The following is a 16921-nucleotide window of genomic DNA, read 5'->3' on the forward strand; positions in this document are numbered from 1 at the left end:
CCAAAAAGTGCTGATTTTTACCAATGCACAACAAATTACGCAGATTTTTTACCCTGCAAGTTGGAATGAAAGGTTCGACTAAATATTTGTTAAGTCCAGGCTAACATATGGATATTTTGTCTCATACTAAACGCGATTAGTTTCAACCAAAGTAAATTGATTTCTTTTCATTTTGACAAATGGATTTGGTGAATAGTAGAAACCATTACAGAACTAAATGATCTAGCCCTGCCTTCAATAATTGTCATGTTCATACTTAACAAACGCTTTCGCGCAGTACCAGTCAGATAACTTTACAGGTGACTCCCTCTCGCTGCATTATTCCAATTATTTAAAGCAAAAAATACATCAGATTTTTCAATTTGGGTTATAAAGAAAAGATACTTGAGAAGTAAAAAGTTGCTGCTTACCCTCAAGTACTCCACTGGAGTTTCCTCTAGATTCAACTGTTCACCAGAGTGCTGGTCATATTTACCTATCCTCTGAAATACACAAAAAGAACTGCTTGATACAAACAGAACATTCAGTCAGATGATGGGTTATGGCTAACCTTGGCAAACGATATACAGCACTTCCATTTAGTTATAAGCCATAAAAACATACCCTATAATGAATATTCGATAACTCTGAACTTGCATGAAAGGCAAAAATAAGAAAGAAATACTAGAGATTCATTATTAACAAGACAAGTATATCCTGATGATGAATGTGAAACCTCTTCATGTTGCCAATTTGTTTGTATCACTTACCAGCCTGTGGTTTTTTCTCATTTCACCTTGTTGCTAAAGTAGATATAAGCAAAAAAATAAATAGGCAATCAGTGATTCCCATCTTTTTTCACACATTTCATTTCATCAATTAAAAAGATGTTATAGATGCTTCAAAAGAGAGAAAAATAGTTAAAACATTATAATAATAGTCCAATTTAATATTATAATAGTATAATGTTATGTATGCAGTTATAGCCTACTGTAGTGTTGAACTATTGACAATTAATTTTTCTTAATAAAGTACAAAAATTTCTACAAGTTACTCACTGGTGTTAAAGTTCCTACAAGAAGTTTCAGAAATGTACTTTTGCCCACCCCATTTGGACCAACAATAGCGACTGCAAAACAAATAGCATTTGTGAATAAAATAACATGACAGAGAAACTGTGGAAATACCTACAGTTTAGTTTTACCTCTAAACCAAATTCATGCTTCAAATTAAAGTGAAACAAATCATTTTAACCATAATTATCAGTGTAATGATGTTTATGTTGATACACAATACCATGCAGTAATACAGTAAATTAGTAATACAGAAAATGTATACAAAAAGGTTTAAAGACACACATGTTGGATAGAAAATGAAAGCAACATTCAGGCAATACATTCAAACTTACTTCTAGAACTCAAGTCAATTCCAAAGTTTAGGTCCTTAAAGATTGGCTTCTCTGGGTCATACCCAAATGTTACATCTGAAATGGGAAGCAAAAAAAAAAAGTATTACATGAATGATGAGGTAAGCTGATGATTGGCAAAATCAATATTGTTTCCAAGTATTTATCCTCCTGCTTCCAGCCTCTATGTGCTTAGTGACCACAGCAAGAATAAAACATAAAATTTGACCAAAGATGTGAAGTTCATGACCTTCTTTAATTACCAGGTGGCAGCACTCTGCCATCAAGCACCTCACAAAAATGGTGCATGATATGATACTATATACAGACTATTAAAAATGTTTTCATCACCATGTTTTTACATCCAATCATTTTAAGTAAGTGACTTTCAGTCAACAAATTTTGGCCCTTTTGCCTACCAAAGGAATACGGTTGACAGCTTTTTTCATTATTAATAGCTGTATTCAAGTCATTTAACATTTTATCAAAGACTCAATATACATCTTCTCTCAGGCCTTTTTTGAAAAGTAACAACATTTAAAAGAGATGAACATCCATATTTCCTCACCATGCAAGCCAAGTATGGGAGGATTAAGAGGGGGAGGGTTGGGGAAGGTAAACTTCACAGTGTAGTCTTTAGGTCTCTTGAGAAGCTCTGTCTTCTTATCCTCCTCTTGCATACTAGTCGTCATCTTGGCCTTGTTCTTGGCTTGTTTCCTGGTCAGAGCTTCTTTCTGAGTCTTTTCCTACAGAGAAACAAGAGGTATAATCAATTAATATATTCAATGACAATATTTAAAGAATAATCATTAGGTCTATAATTTCTTTTCCTAAAAATATTATCACAAGTTTAGCATGAAGCATGGAGTTCCTCTCTAAAAAATTCAAAAACCTCTCTTCAACTTACAGCTTGCTTTGTTGATTTTCCTGAGCTTTTCATTTCCCGCAACCTCTTCTCCTGTTTTTCATAATCTTTCAGCTGCTCTTTTCTCTTCTGGACCAACATTTTCTTGAAAGTTGCTGTGTGAAGAAAGAGCCTAATTGAACTAATAGCTCAAAGGAAAGAGATGGATGCTTACCTCCCACCATTTCTCAATAGTATAACCAGAACACCATTGCTGATATTAAACCGAGAGAGACCCTCTTTCCTCTGTACATTCTCATATAGTGCATACTGTAGAAAAGATCTAGCTAGATAAGCCCAGGGCAAATGTTCATTAGTGATGATTCAGTTTTAAAAATACTATCTTGGAATGTGCATGGTTTAAATCCTCATTCCGCGGACCCATGCAATTTCAAGATTCTTGAAATACCGAAGTATATAAATAAACAATACTGGTTGTTTCCCACATGACTGTACTAAAGGTGACGCAGTACTAACCATAATTTCCTCTGTAATAGAACAACTTTTGCTGGTCCAAGTGGATGATGTCAGTGCAAACGTTATCTAAGAAACTCTGGTCATGAGATACCACCAAAAGTGTCTTCTTCCAGTTCTGAAGATAACTGTAAGACAAGCAAAACAATAAACAATAAACAAATTGTATTTCTACAGAGATACACCATCTTTTGTAATGATTCAACATAAATGTAAGTGTTATATTCAACCATATTCTTTTTCCACAACATTACTGTAACAGCTTTTGTAGGCTATGCCAGCATCCATTAAGCATTGTTTACAGATATGATGTCAGCAGTTACAACTTGAAGTTTTTGAAACTGGCATACATGATTGGTCTTTCCAAATTAGTAAATATTACAGTTTTTTTGCATTTAAATGAATAAGCTACAATGTTATGAAACACTTCATGAACCATGACTCAGTAAACCATGGCAAAGATATATGTCCACTTACTTGTCCAACCAGATGACTGCATTCAAATCCAAATGATTTGTGGGCTCATCAAGAAGTAGCAATGTTGGCTCCAAAAACAAAGCCCTATAAGGAAAATGTTTACAGTCATATTATTTTTTACATCATTTAGCACAACACAAAATTTCATTAGATTAAATTTTATTAGATTAAAAAAGATTCAATAACAGCATCCCAGTGCAAAATTCCTTGTAAATTATTCTAAGCAGGATAATGAAATGGTAGGCCAGAACACTTCTTACACACATGCAATAAAAAACTCACTGTCAAAATTATCAAAACATTAAAAGACACACATTCACAGATATCACTAGAACAGAATCTTTGCCAGCCTGCAAGGCTGTGCTCATATAATGTACCCTGCACACTCATCCCCCCCCCCACACACAAACACACACGCACACACACCTTGGTCACCTGATCATGTCTCTTTAGTCATACCTAGCTAAGGAGACTCTCATCCTCCAACCTCCAGAAAAGTGTTTTGTTGGTCTTTCCTGCATCTCCTTGGTGAACCCTAGACCTGCCAGGATTCTCCTTGCTCTAGGCTCAGCTGAATCTGCTCCTATGGCTTGTAATTCTTCAGATACCTGTAGTATACACATAATATATGCATTTGATATACTTTTAAATTTATTAACTGCTGGCTAATTTGCCGTCACCATGCATATCTGCATATGTGGATTTATTATTTTTTGCTCCAACAGCTTGCATATCTTCTGACATGAAAAACACTTGAAAATTTTGGACAAATTAAAAAATTAACCATGGCATATAAAACATAACTATTTGTCCCACCTCTTTCAATTTGTCCCTAATTTCCTGGGAGCCCTCTGACAAAGCATTCATCAAATGTTTCTCTTCTGCTAGCAAAGCCAGACGTTTCTTGTCTGCATTCAGCACTGCAGTGATAGCTGGAGTGTCATCAGCAACCACCTCTACAAGGACAAAGTTAGATAGCATGTTAAGGTCAGACAAAATGTCAAAGTTTATATAGAACAGATCAAGGTTTTAAAAAAACACAGGATAAACAAAATTCAAAACTTAAAATGCTGATAAACAAGCAAAAACAGAAATCTCAAAAATTTTACTTATGGCAAAGAAGTCCTTGTGGCAAGTGAGCTTGCAAAGATAGGCTAACATTCAAAGCTTTCAACAATGATTCACCTGACTTCCCTAATTTTTTAAACATCTATGATTACTGAAAGCATCTATTTTCCCAATGACACAAAAATTTGTTCAGTGATAGCATTCAACCTGTGTTGCACTCAACTCACCCTGTTCACAAAGCAGGACATCAATCTTGGGTGGGATCTTCAGTGCTCTGCTGGCTATGTGTTTGAGCAATGTGGTTTTACCGTGTCTGGAGAGTGAAAATACACAGTAATTACACACACAAGTCACACGGCGTCCAATCATTAATAACAGATAAATTGTAGTTGTCTTACTATCATTTTGGAGTTAGAGAAATAGGTTTTTGAGGATTCATTGATAATTTTCAAATTTTGGGAAGTAAACTGTTTCAATGACAATTTTTTAAAGTAATACTTTGCCATTCACTTTTAATTAGCAATATTTCATCCTGATACCACAGAAAGCAATGGATGTGCCATTTAAGTACATCATCATTAATCAAGTGTCTGCAACAGTGTGTGTTTAGACGTGTATGTGTGCGCATGCAAGTGCATATGCTTAGCCTTGTGCATGACATACCCATTAGGTCCTACAAGACCATATCTTCTGTTGGCAACAATATTCAATGTGGCATTCACAAAAAGTTCCTGACCCCTAGCAGAGATAGAAAAGTTTTCAACCTGGAAAAGATTACCATTAATAATTGCAAGAACAGAAACTGATGAAAACTCAACTGATCAATCCTAAATGCCCAAACAAATGGGGGAATTCACAGTCTCTGGTGTGTAATCAAATGGACAGGTAACAACAATTTTGTCTATTCCATCCCATCACTATGCTATACAAGTTTGAAATCAGAAAAATCCCTAGGGAATCAACCTTGGGCCTTGGGCCAGATTTATGAAATATCCTAAAATCATATTGTTACTGGTCAGAATATAACGGAGTCCATAAGAGCCACCAAACCTCAATGTCAAGGATAAGAAAACAACACATCTTAATGCCTACCTTAATATCAGTTTGCCCTTCCAGGATGGCTCCCTTGGCAGATGACTCTGCCTGGGACAGCGAGAACTGCTCATTGTCTCCCATGTTTTCTAGCTGTTTTTTATATTCTTCCTGCAGACAAAAAAAAAAACATTACAGTAATTACACACACAGATATATCTTTGTGGCAAGCTGTTGGTTTGCTTGACTCTTTTTCTAAAGCTTCCCTGTGTCTTCACTGTTAAATTTTTGTCCTGCTCATTTTGCAAGCTAGGTGTTTTCATAACTGCTGGACATGACTGTTAACATTTGCATAAAATGTCTGAAAGTTCATGAAGGTTATTAAAAAAACTGTATATTAATGAAAATACTATTAGCACATCATGAATCTATCTGGTGTCATATCATTTGTGTTGGGCATGACAACATGATTGACACTGACTCATTATTTACCTGTTTCTTCAATTTTTTCAGTTCTTTTTTGCTCAGTTTAGCAGTGGCAGCTGTGTCATCTGAAATGGGAACAAATAGCACAAAATTAACATTTAATGTTGACCCATCAAAGGCTCACTAAAGTAGACTCCGAGTTGAGATAGAACTGGCTGTACCATTGCAAAATTAAGAGGCATGCCACTGGACTGGTACAAACAATCTGGTTTTGCCAAGTCCTCGCATGAAACTCGCGACACATTTTTGTTTGACAAAGGCATTAAGGCTTGATTCTGGAATTCTGATACATTTCATTTACAAACAAACAAGTTCAGAGTACCAATTTTGAGGGTAATCCATTGTCTGCTTCTATTTTATTTGGATTTTAACTCTTATTTCCCAAGATTGTGTTTCATAAACATCCAATATTTAATGAGCTATATGGGGTGGAAGTGGTGGTTTTGTTGAATTTATTTTTACAAAATACTTCACTGGGTTTGGGATCATTGTCGGAGTAAGGTCAGGTTGATTAACCAATCAATGTAACATCTGAGAGTGATCATAGAGGGCAGAAAATATTTGCTGGCATATGGAATGTGAGATGGCACATGCATTTAACTCGGAAAGAACCCTTGGTCAAATCAGTATAGTCTTAGTCCTAGGCTTCCACAGATGTCCTACTTGTCCATTCTAAATATCTACTACTCTTACCTTTTGCCTCCTCCTCCTTCTCCACGTCACTATTATACATCTCATCAAACTCCTTCTCCTCGTCAGACTTTTCATCTTCGTCGTCCTCTTCATTATTTCCACTCTTTTTCGACTTCGAGTCATTGACATTGGCATCACCCGCACTCTTAGCATCCTTTTCAGTCCTTTCGACAAGTTTTAAATCGTCATCATCGTCTTCAATGTCATCTTTGAGAGATTGGAGTTTTTTACTTTTCTTTTTCTTCTTCGTGTCTTCGCCGGTGGACAATGTGTTCATTTTCTCGGCCAGTTCGGCTTCGTCCTCCGGCCAGTCATCCTTCGTTTTGCCTTTCTTGCCTTTCTTCGGCATTTCTTCGCCTTCTGTTCAATTAATATTATATCCTCACGTGGCGAATCTGCCAATTATGATTTTGATGAGAAAGCCACCGATATATTTGCCAAAATATGCCGACTTTCTTCCACAGTAATGATAACCGGAAGATTTCACCACGTTGGTTTGTGCACATGCTCAGTTGTGGGAACAGCCAAAACGAGACGTGTGGAGTGCCCAAATAAAATAACTTACGTTATTTGTTTTCGAAATTTGTCTTTTTATTTTTTAAGTTAACTTTTATCATACATGATGAATATAATAATAATAATAATAATAATAATAATAATAATAATAATAATAATAATAATAATAATAATAACAAATGAAACATTTGCTTGGTAGTGATTTCCCAAAAATTGAGAAATTAAAAAATTTAAGATCGAGGTTTACCTTCGTGTGCAAAATTATATTAAATATATATTGAAACCTGTTTTCAAGATTTAAATATCAAGCCACTCTTACCATTAAGTGTGCATTTCTGTTTTTTTTTTTTTTTTTTTTTTTTTTTTTTTTTTTTTTTTTTCATGTAGGCAGGAAATGCAGGCTTAGCAAGATCCAACAGCTGTATTAAAATAACATGCATGTATTTTTTTTCTTGCAAGGCAGTAATTAAACTTAAGGTTCACGAACATCAGCGAATTTCTTTCAAAACTAATCACAACTGGACACACAGTGACAAGGCCGGTTTTTTTTTTTTTTTTTTTTTTTTTTTTAACGTTGCTGTTAAGGCTTGTTTTTGACTCGCAAAATAGAGGGGCGTTGGTTGGAATCTGTATGAAAGAAAAAGTGCCGGATGGCGTCAGTGGTGACGGGTAGCGAACCTCTCTACGTGAATAGAGTTGTATGCATAAGTTTAAAGTGAAACGAAGTAACCACACGACTAGGCCAGCACATGTAAACTTAAGCTTATTCTATCGCTTATAAAGTAAAGTAGGTCATGGCGTTTAGAACTCTATTGATTGCTTTTGTACACCGGAATACCTGTCAGTTAAATGCGTGTCCATGCAATGGCCTCGGTTGAGACTTCGACTACTTCGGGGATTCTTGAAAACGCTATATTGAAAGAGAGGCTACATGGGTAGGAATCAACGTGTAACTATCCAAGGTATATTCTGTCTCATCTATATATATATATATATATATATATATATATATATATATATATATATATATATCATTAAATACTTCACTGCGGTAAGAACAGACGGCAGAAAGCAGATATATGCAACACTCAGTTCTGGTGCTAAATCACTGTAGGCCTATAGTTTTGAGAGCGACGTATAGAGCAAAAAAGGCAGCCAATTGTCAATTTAATAAGGTAGGATCCAACGTAACATGTTGGATTGTAGGTACAAGTAAGTCAGAAAAGAGTTTTTATTTTCTTGTTCTTGATTGCTCTTTCCTTTTTGTACCAAATAAGGGGAGTTTTGTATGCATTTCTATTTGAAATGCATACTAGAAGACAAACAATGTAGTTTGGTATGTTGGTTGTTTATAAGTAGGCCTAAATAACAAGATGAATTATGAAAAGACAAAACACAATCCTAGCACATGTTAACGTTATAGGCCTCAGTGTGCTTTTTTTATCAAAATGAGTTTTCGCTCCTTGGAAGTATCGTCATTCTTTTGACGGATGCTTATCTTTCAATTTCTTTCAGCTTACCCAGATAAATTAAACTTATAATGGATGCCCGCCCACAGAATTTACATAACAAATTATCCAGAATAGTCTGACTGTGTCAAAGTCCAAATAAACTGGCTGAAACAAAAACAAATTACTATATTAATGTTTTTCTTTTAATCTGAAATAGAAGTTGGTTTAGCCGTAAATGACGTAAATTGTGTTAGATGTGACAAACGCAAGGTGGACAACCATTGCTTTGACTTTTATTACCTCGATCCACTGAGTCCGTGTCGTCTCAACTAGGTAGGGTCAATGCTGCAGAACATCGTGGTCCTCCTGCACTTAAGCATTTATCAGATATTTGTCGACAGGAGTAATATGTTTTTACATTTAACTTTATTTGATAAATATTCTTCAAAAGCATCCCCTGAACCTGTTTGAGATACAATATTGCTATCCTTTACCAGGTTCACAGATAGGCTATTCATAGACATTTCTCTGACTACCGACTAGCCGTGAACATTTTGGTCCTGCAAGGATTCTGGCACAAAAACAAAGTCAACTGTACCCTGGTAAAGAGTTCTATATTTATGTCATTGAACAATATTTCATTACTGCAGATCTAAAGGCATAAACGAGCACCTCTAGGTTAGATTTGAAATGCGATTTGTCTATCTTCCGTGCCTACTCCTTGAGAAGACAGGGTGTGGCTGCGAGGTTTTGTACGTGATACGGTCTTCCGTGGCCTCTATGTTTTGTACACTTGGAAGTTATGACAAACCTAAAAATCGTAAACGGTATTGATGATCAGTTCATGTATATTACTACTGACAGTCTAAAAAAAAAAAAAAAAAAACAAACCATCAGTACACCTATTAGAATATAGGGTGGTCCATAAAAAACGGCCTATTTTGTTTTCCCTCTAAAATGTTTCTAATGAAATTGTTAAGGAGGAACCGGGGAGTCGATATAGACACTGTAATCTTCTAGCAGGATGGTGTACTGCCGCATTGTTCAAACAGAATGTTGGAATACCTTCGCCGATATTTCCCAGTGGACAGACTAGTCTCAGGTCGCACGACCTTTCCTTGGCCACAATTCGAATACGATTGAGTAGATTTATGTTTCCCTGCTCATCAAATCGTATATGTTTGTTTTTGAACATTTCTGGCCCTAGTAAGCTTCTTCTTCTTCGATGAAAGTAATTGTAAGTACTGCATACATGCTTTTTTTCGCCAGCTCTAGGTTTATCTCAGAAACGCCGACAGGCTCTCAATCTAAATCACCTGATGAATCTGGCGCCATCTTTTTGGCAATGGCTCCTATATACCCCTCCCCTCAAAGACATTGTGGTGTTAATATATTTGGATATTTATTAACACAAAGAATATTATCATGGCTGATAATTGATAATCAGATTTGCTTTTCTAATGTAATGACTGCAATTTATGACGTTGGTAAAAATTATTATTATTTTTATTTTATTTTATTTTTTATTTTGGCATAGAACGAAAACAATGCAGAGAAAAAGGTCATTTTTGGCGTAATTTACTCCATATGTTAATATGTAAAAACGGAAAACATGTTAAATTTATGCCTTGTGTAATTCATGGACTTTCCTAGCAATAGACAGCGTTTCGTTACTCTATATTGTTCTCATTTTTTTTTTAATTGTGTTATTTTTTAATAACAAAAAAATTCTGCTCAAACGGGACGAGCTGGGAAAAACCCAAGTATAGAATGCCAAGCCAAAAAAATTAGTATTTTACATTTTTGTCTTTATATATTTGAAGAGAACAAGGAAAAGAATTCGAAATGTTATTTAGAGTATAATAAATAATAGTTGTTCCTAGATTGGAGGAAGACTCTGTGAGCTACTGCTGTTTGGATAAGTAGCCCAACTCTGGATTTGCAATGTCTCTGGCACATCGGGCACTGGAAGTCTACATGTAGGCCTATGGTGACACTAACAGGCATGGGTAGGTCCTACTATTCTGTGCAGGTGTGACATGTACAGGAATGGAAGTCCTAGGAATGGAAGTCCCATATGGGGTCCCATATGATTAGTACAGGTTAGGGTTAGTCGGGGTATTGGGGTTAGTATATAGGACGAATGTCACCTGTACAAAGTAATGAGGAACGGACTACCACTCCTGCCACACCTGCACTCTCTTGCTGCCTCATTTTCTCGTGCCTATCATTTTCGAAAGACCTTGTGCATTTGATGCAGTCGAGCGCCGCCAATCTCGGTCTCTGGCTGTAGTAGAAAGTTCAGCAAGGAGAAATGTTACACCATTTCGGGTGTTTAGAGTAACCAGTGTTAATAGTTTTGTAACAATTAAAATTCAAAACTTTTGAGTAGATACGTAAGACTTGTCTTTTTTTATGCGCAAGTCATGAAGTACACTCAAAATGATACGAACACGGAGTAACTACATTTATTGCCTTTCTTCGTTTAAAATGTGTCCATAAAATAAAACCCATGTGCTCAGCTCTTCAAATGTCCCGATTTAGTGTGCATCCGAAAGCTCACTATAAATGAACACTAAAATCGCGGAGTTCAGATGCTCAGCACCTAGGCTATATTCTAGGGCACATTTGAGACGGGACGAAGAACTCCAACATATGCATGCGTGCATTTACTACGTTCATATATAATACTCTATTGAGTCAACTGTGTGAAAAGGAGACCCAAACTACTATCGGCTTGGGAGTTTACGCCCTCCCTCTGGGAGGAGTCTCAGAGAGAAGTCTCCAGTAGACATTCAAATTCTTGATGAACGGAAAGAGACTGCAACCCATTTTCACCTTTCTGCTCAACATTTCTCTTCTCACATTGTTATATAATGAACGGTATTGAAGACCCAGTAGTGCGATGATTGATCCTCAACAGGTTATATTTGTTTTTATTGTTAATTTTAACGCACACCTGATCAATTGAGTCAACTAAGTGGTGGATGTTCCCCGGCGCGGTTTTACTTACCAGACACCGAAAATAAAAAAGTCAACATTCGCATCAATATCGCACTATGTAATGCATACAAAGGCATAACCTATTTCTGAGGCAGAGTTCAGTGACAGTAAAAAACTATTTATACCCAATTTCTCCATTAATAAAGAAAAACCATGCGCAAATATCAACAACTCGAAACTATAGGCCCCTATCTACAAGAAAAAAGCTATTATCTCCAATGTCAAACCCAATAGCTGTCAGGCATCCTGGTTTGAATTTTTAATGTAAAACACCTCATATAATAATACATTTTTATAAAAAAATGTTAAAAAAGGGAGTATGGCATCACCCCCTCCCCCCAACACTATGTATTTCTTTGCCGTTCACACACAGTGCAATGATTGAGTTAAATTATGAGATGACGCAGGAGGCGTCTTATTTCAACTGAAATCGTTCAAGACTATTTCCCACACGTATGGCATTTTGAATAAAATATAACAACAGGTTGACATTATGTAGGCGGTGTATAGTGCTATTAGTCGAGAAATAAACTGTCTGAAACGCCATTTGTTGTCTTAAATTCATCTCTTAACTCACCTGACACCTCGTTGTTCTGATCGCTTTTAAAAGACAGGTGTTACAACAGCAAATTGCTTCCTTGGGCTGATCATAAAAATATTTTAAGATGCGTTATTTTACAGACCAGTTCTGACAGCTTGATTTGGTTTAGCACTATTTTAGTTAAAAGTTGAGTTTTGCCCTGGACTAGTTTTTCAAAACAACTAGAGCCCCGTCATTGGTTTGAATTTCTAGACCCAAAATTTAGTCGACTTCAGTTCATGATCAATTCACAGCTGTCCATTTAATTAAAATAGGTGTTTCATTCTGTTGGAGTATCACAGGTTAACCTTGTGTCAAAGAAGGCACAACTTAAAGCTAAGACCAGTTTTCGAGCTATAGCTCTTTTGTGTGACAGGCACTAATGTCTCACCTAAAAAATATTAAGCACATTTTTACAGGTCGCTTGCTGAACCTTGTAGCTAGGATAGATAGAAATCACTATCAACTGGCCTGTTGCTGAGATAGCACAGTGATCAGGAGACTGCAAATGCGTTTCTGGTTAAACCAATCTGACAGTGATCTGATTTAGAGTTAACCCCCCCCCCCCTCCCGTATGATGGTGATGTGATGAGTTAAGTATTTTGTGTCATGTGCAAATCATGTCACTGTCACTTGCACTACAATGCACATCAATGTTGCATCGTCTGAAGTCAATAAAAAGTGTTATATCAATTTACTTAATTCTGTGCTGCCCTTCAGTTGAAACTTGATACAGTTGATCGACCGTAGGGTCTCTATATTAATAATGCATATAAAACAATCACAGTGACTGGTGTCAGGATGTTTTAATCTCATATTTCACTCTTAGAATTCCCCACTGGGCCGTCAATTTAAGTATTTTGCCAACGTTTGATGTCGAATCATTAGGCCTATCACGAATCCATTCTTCATTCTCTTGATTCTTAAGCCTTCGTACATGTATTTCTCTAGCGTATCTTTTATGTCTCACGACGGACGGTTCTTCTGGTTGTCCTCATTCTTTTTCGCCCCTGTCTTTATTTTCTTTATTGTTTGCATAGTACTCTCTTTCCCTTGTATTTCTTTATTTCTTATCTCGGATCATCATCTTTGCTGTGCCCTGAGTCTTCTTCTTCCTCATCGTCATCGTCACTGTCGCCATAATCTTCACCCTTATGTATCTTCATGGCGATGACGTTTACTGCCATAGACATAACTACCAGGCCCAGAATGATGTAACAATCTCTGGCCACCAGTATAGGGAGTTCGTTAGTTATTGAAGGAACAATGTCCCCTAGTCCGATAGTGGTGATGGTGATAAAACTGAAGTAGAAACTTTCGAAGTACGTCCACGGTTCACACAGAGAGAAAAGGATCGTTCCCAGCAACAGGTGCAGGAAGAGGATTGTCACGGCCCAGTAGACGGGGATGTACGTTTTACGTTTTTTAATTTTTTCGGTTTGGGTTCTGACACTTACGCACGAGATGGATTGGACGTTTCCAGCGTTGCAATCAGACCGCGTGGTTCTGGGTTCCCAAACTTGGTCTTCTTCGGAGATGACGTCAACTAGTTGCATACTTGTCGTTTGACCATACCGTGATGTTGTTTGTATCACCCGATCTTTTGGCTGGTTTCTTGGTTTTTTCGGTGGTTTTTCCCGACGGCATTTTGGTATGCAACAATGTATTTTATTTGTTAGTTTGTACAGTTTGTGCAATGCAGCACAGACGCGATCTGCAACCTTAGCCAGCAGAACGAGTGTCAATGGTATTCCGATGATAGCGGTAAACATAGTCATCACTCGGCCCCATACTGTCTTTGGGGCAATGTTTCCGTAACCTAGGGAAAAAGTTATCATATTTTGAAATATAAAAAGAAAGTTATAAATGCTACTTACTTCTGTTAATTACAAAACATTTGAAATAAAGCATGCATTAAAGAGCAGTTTAATTGAACATTGTTTCTCGCAAAGCACCTTATTTCTCTATAGTGATGTACAGATTTGAACTTTTAATCGCAAAATCTCTCTCTCTCTCTCTCTCTCTCTCTCTCTCTCTCTCTCTCACACACACACACACACACACACACACACACACACACACACACAGTTACCTATAGTGGAAACGACAGTGGCCACGAAGTATATCCCACTCCAGAAAGACCAAGTGGGCGGAGGCTCCCATTGCCCAGACGCCCCAAGTCGGTACCCTGCCTCAAAGGCCTTGGTCAGTTTCATTTCATAATCCAATATAGCATCGTGTATATATTCGCCCCTGGTATGGTTAGCCAGGTACATCGTTATGATGTCAATGCATGTGGTTTCGTTACCACACGATAGTACCACAAGTTTGTGTCTCATTTCTGTGGTATTGTAGTTTGGGATCACGGAGTCTCTTCCAGAGTTTTCTATGTGAGAGATGGCCACCGCTGCAAGGGCGATTACGATAAGGTTATAACACAAATAGGCTGGAACCGAACTGAAGATTTTCCCAGGACTTGGTAGACATGCCAGACAAGTTGAACACCATCTTGACCTTCTGGTGCCTACTTTCACAAGTGTATTTGTACGGGTGTTGCATGGCTTCTCCATCTCTAACTTAACTACTGTACGGTAGTAAAATCGTAAATTGCAATATCAGTTGTTGATCAGTCTTGCTTACTCATGCAAGCGCAGAATCATATTATTATCCCGTTGGTAGAACAGAAACATAAAGCAGACAATTGATATGCCATAACGCTGCAGCATTTGCACGGCAAATAAATTAGCAGCAATGCATACGATGCTCCAGATCTATTTCAGCCTCTTATTTGAGAAAAATGATTACGCAAGTGTGATTCTTCTTCCTTCTTTGAAGCTTTCGGTGCTTCGAACCCGAACATACATATGCTTAAATAATCCTTTTAACAACTGGCTATTAAAATCAACTCCAATCCTTCACGGTATTCCCTTAGAGTTAACTGTTATTGCGTGCTGCTAAAATGTCGATGAGACTCTAAAGCGTTGGAAGGAAATAGAACGGCCCCCTTCCGTAAACTCACCATGTTTCCTGTACGGTTTAAAAAGATGAAGAAAGCTAATGTAACCAGTTGTGAGGAAGCCAACTCATTAAATTGGTTTTCCCAACCAATCGCTTGTGATATTTATATGTAGTTGCAGGTGCCAGTCATGTATAAGCACCATCTTTTATTGATGTAGCAGGCATGGCATGCCCGTTAACGGAGATAACATCCGATATCACATTTGTCAGGTTGCTCTCTTACCTTAATGTTTAAGGAGGAGCGTGTACTTTGCTTCGCTGTAAGTGGTGTGGGCACTGAGATAAACTGAAATGTCGCGTTGACGTTGGTAAACAAAACCTTTAATATGTGTGATATAGAGGTCATGCAGTCAAATTGTGTATTCGAAGGATTTTATTTTCATTCTCTATGGTTGTACTGTATACACTATCTGTCGTCACATTTTTGGGAGATTTTTTGTTTTGAACTTTTTTCGCTGATCCTTAAGGACGGGTCTTTTTCAAGTGCAAATATCCTTCAGTTTTTTTCACTTACCATTGTCTTGAAATTTGCTTTACATGAAACAATTGCGCCACAGTACCATAAGTATAATTTTGAACACAAAAACACCAAGGTTACGCTTTGGATTTACTGTTAATGATACCTTTATGAAGTATCAATCAATAATAAATGAACCATTTCTTTGGTTGTCAAAATCACACGTACATGTAGAAAAATGGGCCATTCAATGCCTTTTCATTATTTATGCTACTACAAGTGCTTTGTGACAATCAACGCACTTGTCACAATGTAATTTTATCTTGTAACGCTATTAAATATGTATACCACTGGTTCAGTTTTAGCATGTTCTGCGACAAAAATATAGCAACTTGCCAAATGATAGCGAGTATTTAGACTTTTCCTAAAATACGGAAGCCCATAAGTGCCACCGCATGAAAATAATTAATTATCTGGCACTATATTTGGACTTGGGTGTTTCTGGAGCGGGTTAAGCTACAAGACGGTTCTGAGTGCTGTAGCCACCGAACTGTGATTAGTGATTGTTAAATCGATAATATTTCTTAAAATAAATCGGCAGTCATGAAGATTATTTGTTACGATTGACCAGGGTGCTGGTGCACGTTTCTTCACTTCACGTCTCTCACACATGCTTGTTCTTTTTCTTCAGTTTTCCTTGTTAATTACCTATCACTCTCTTCTTTCATCTTGACAGCCTCTTTAAATTGTCATTTAAAATCCCACTCACTTGGGTCTTTTCTTACTTTCTAATGTTTCTCTCCTGGTTACTAAAAGAATCACTGCGATTGAGCCACTTAGCTCAGGTTCTCTTAGTGACATTCACCATGTTTTACGATGTGTTCATTTATTACCCATATAATCCATCTTTCTCTATATCCTTGCAATTTTAATTATTGGTGTTATTTGCGTTACATTTTACACAAGTCTGCATTTTGACATCTTTTGTAGCTTTAAATAATTTATATTGTAAACAGTCTGGCTCTCGTTTTCCCTCTTTTAGTTTTAAATAAGTAGACACTGGACAGGAAAGTATTAAATGTATTGTGCATTTTAGCTCTCATGCTGTCACAGAACGTGACATTATGAAGTGTCCTTTCAGTCACGGGGGTTTATCTTCTAATGGTTATCTTATATTCTGTTGTTTGCCTTGTATGTCTGGCTGTCATTTTATGGGAATGTGCTGTGGAACTCAGTTTTTAAGGGATCTTGGATATTAACGAAAAACTCCAAAACTAATGCAGCTAATGAAATTTCCTATTAACTTAAAGATAAGATCTAGCAAGCCAAACAATTTTTCAAAGTTTGTAGTCACAGTGTAACACGAGTGACGTAATAT

The 16921-nt window shown here is 36.9% G+C and overlaps 2 protein-coding genes across 2 annotated transcripts in view; both read right to left on the reverse strand.

The window, feature by feature from the left end:
- Nucleotides 1-7041, reverse strand: part of LOC106178606 (ATP-binding cassette sub-family F member 1) — an 8850-nt gene extending 1809 nt beyond the window's left edge. The window contains exons 1-15 of the mRNA XM_024077355.2: nucleotides 6519-7041; nucleotides 5832-5890; nucleotides 5400-5510; nucleotides 4971-5071; nucleotides 4535-4620; nucleotides 4056-4195; nucleotides 3699-3847; nucleotides 3240-3323; nucleotides 2766-2890; nucleotides 2292-2404; nucleotides 1953-2130; nucleotides 1388-1462; nucleotides 1038-1108; nucleotides 750-782; nucleotides 411-482 (exon numbers count right to left, since the gene is read on the reverse strand). Coding sequence (XP_023933123.2) covers nucleotides 411-482; nucleotides 750-782; nucleotides 1038-1108; nucleotides 1388-1462; nucleotides 1953-2130; nucleotides 2292-2404; nucleotides 2766-2890; nucleotides 3240-3323; nucleotides 3699-3847; nucleotides 4056-4195; nucleotides 4535-4620; nucleotides 4971-5071; nucleotides 5400-5510; nucleotides 5832-5890; nucleotides 6519-6867 — 1746 coding nt within the window. The 5' untranslated portion in view covers nucleotides 6868-7041. The remainder of the gene's footprint in view (nucleotides 1-410; nucleotides 483-749; nucleotides 783-1037; nucleotides 1109-1387; nucleotides 1463-1952; nucleotides 2131-2291; nucleotides 2405-2765; nucleotides 2891-3239; nucleotides 3324-3698; nucleotides 3848-4055; nucleotides 4196-4534; nucleotides 4621-4970; nucleotides 5072-5399; nucleotides 5511-5831; nucleotides 5891-6518) is intronic.
- Nucleotides 7042-11206: 4165 nt separating this feature from the next.
- LOC106178595 (potassium channel, subfamily K, member 16-like) lies at nucleotides 11207-15140 on the reverse strand. Its single transcript, XM_013561845.2, has 2 exons — nucleotides 14161-15140; nucleotides 11207-13887 (listed from the first exon to the last, which is right to left on the reverse strand). The coding sequence occupies exons 1-2, from the start codon at nucleotides 14636-14638 to the stop codon at nucleotides 13139-13141; spliced, it is 1227 nt and encodes a 408-aa protein (XP_013417299.2). The 5' UTR covers nucleotides 14639-15140; the 3' UTR covers nucleotides 11207-13138.
- Between the last annotated feature and the right edge of the window lie 1781 nt (nucleotides 15141-16921).

The sequence above is a fragment of the Lingula anatina genome, chromosome 3 (assembly GCF_051362555.1).
Source record: "Lingula anatina isolate TDL-2025a chromosome 3, LinAna3.0, whole genome shotgun sequence".
NCBI classification, from domain to species: Eukaryota; Metazoa; Brachiopoda; class Lingulata; order Lingulida; family Lingulidae; genus Lingula; species Lingula anatina.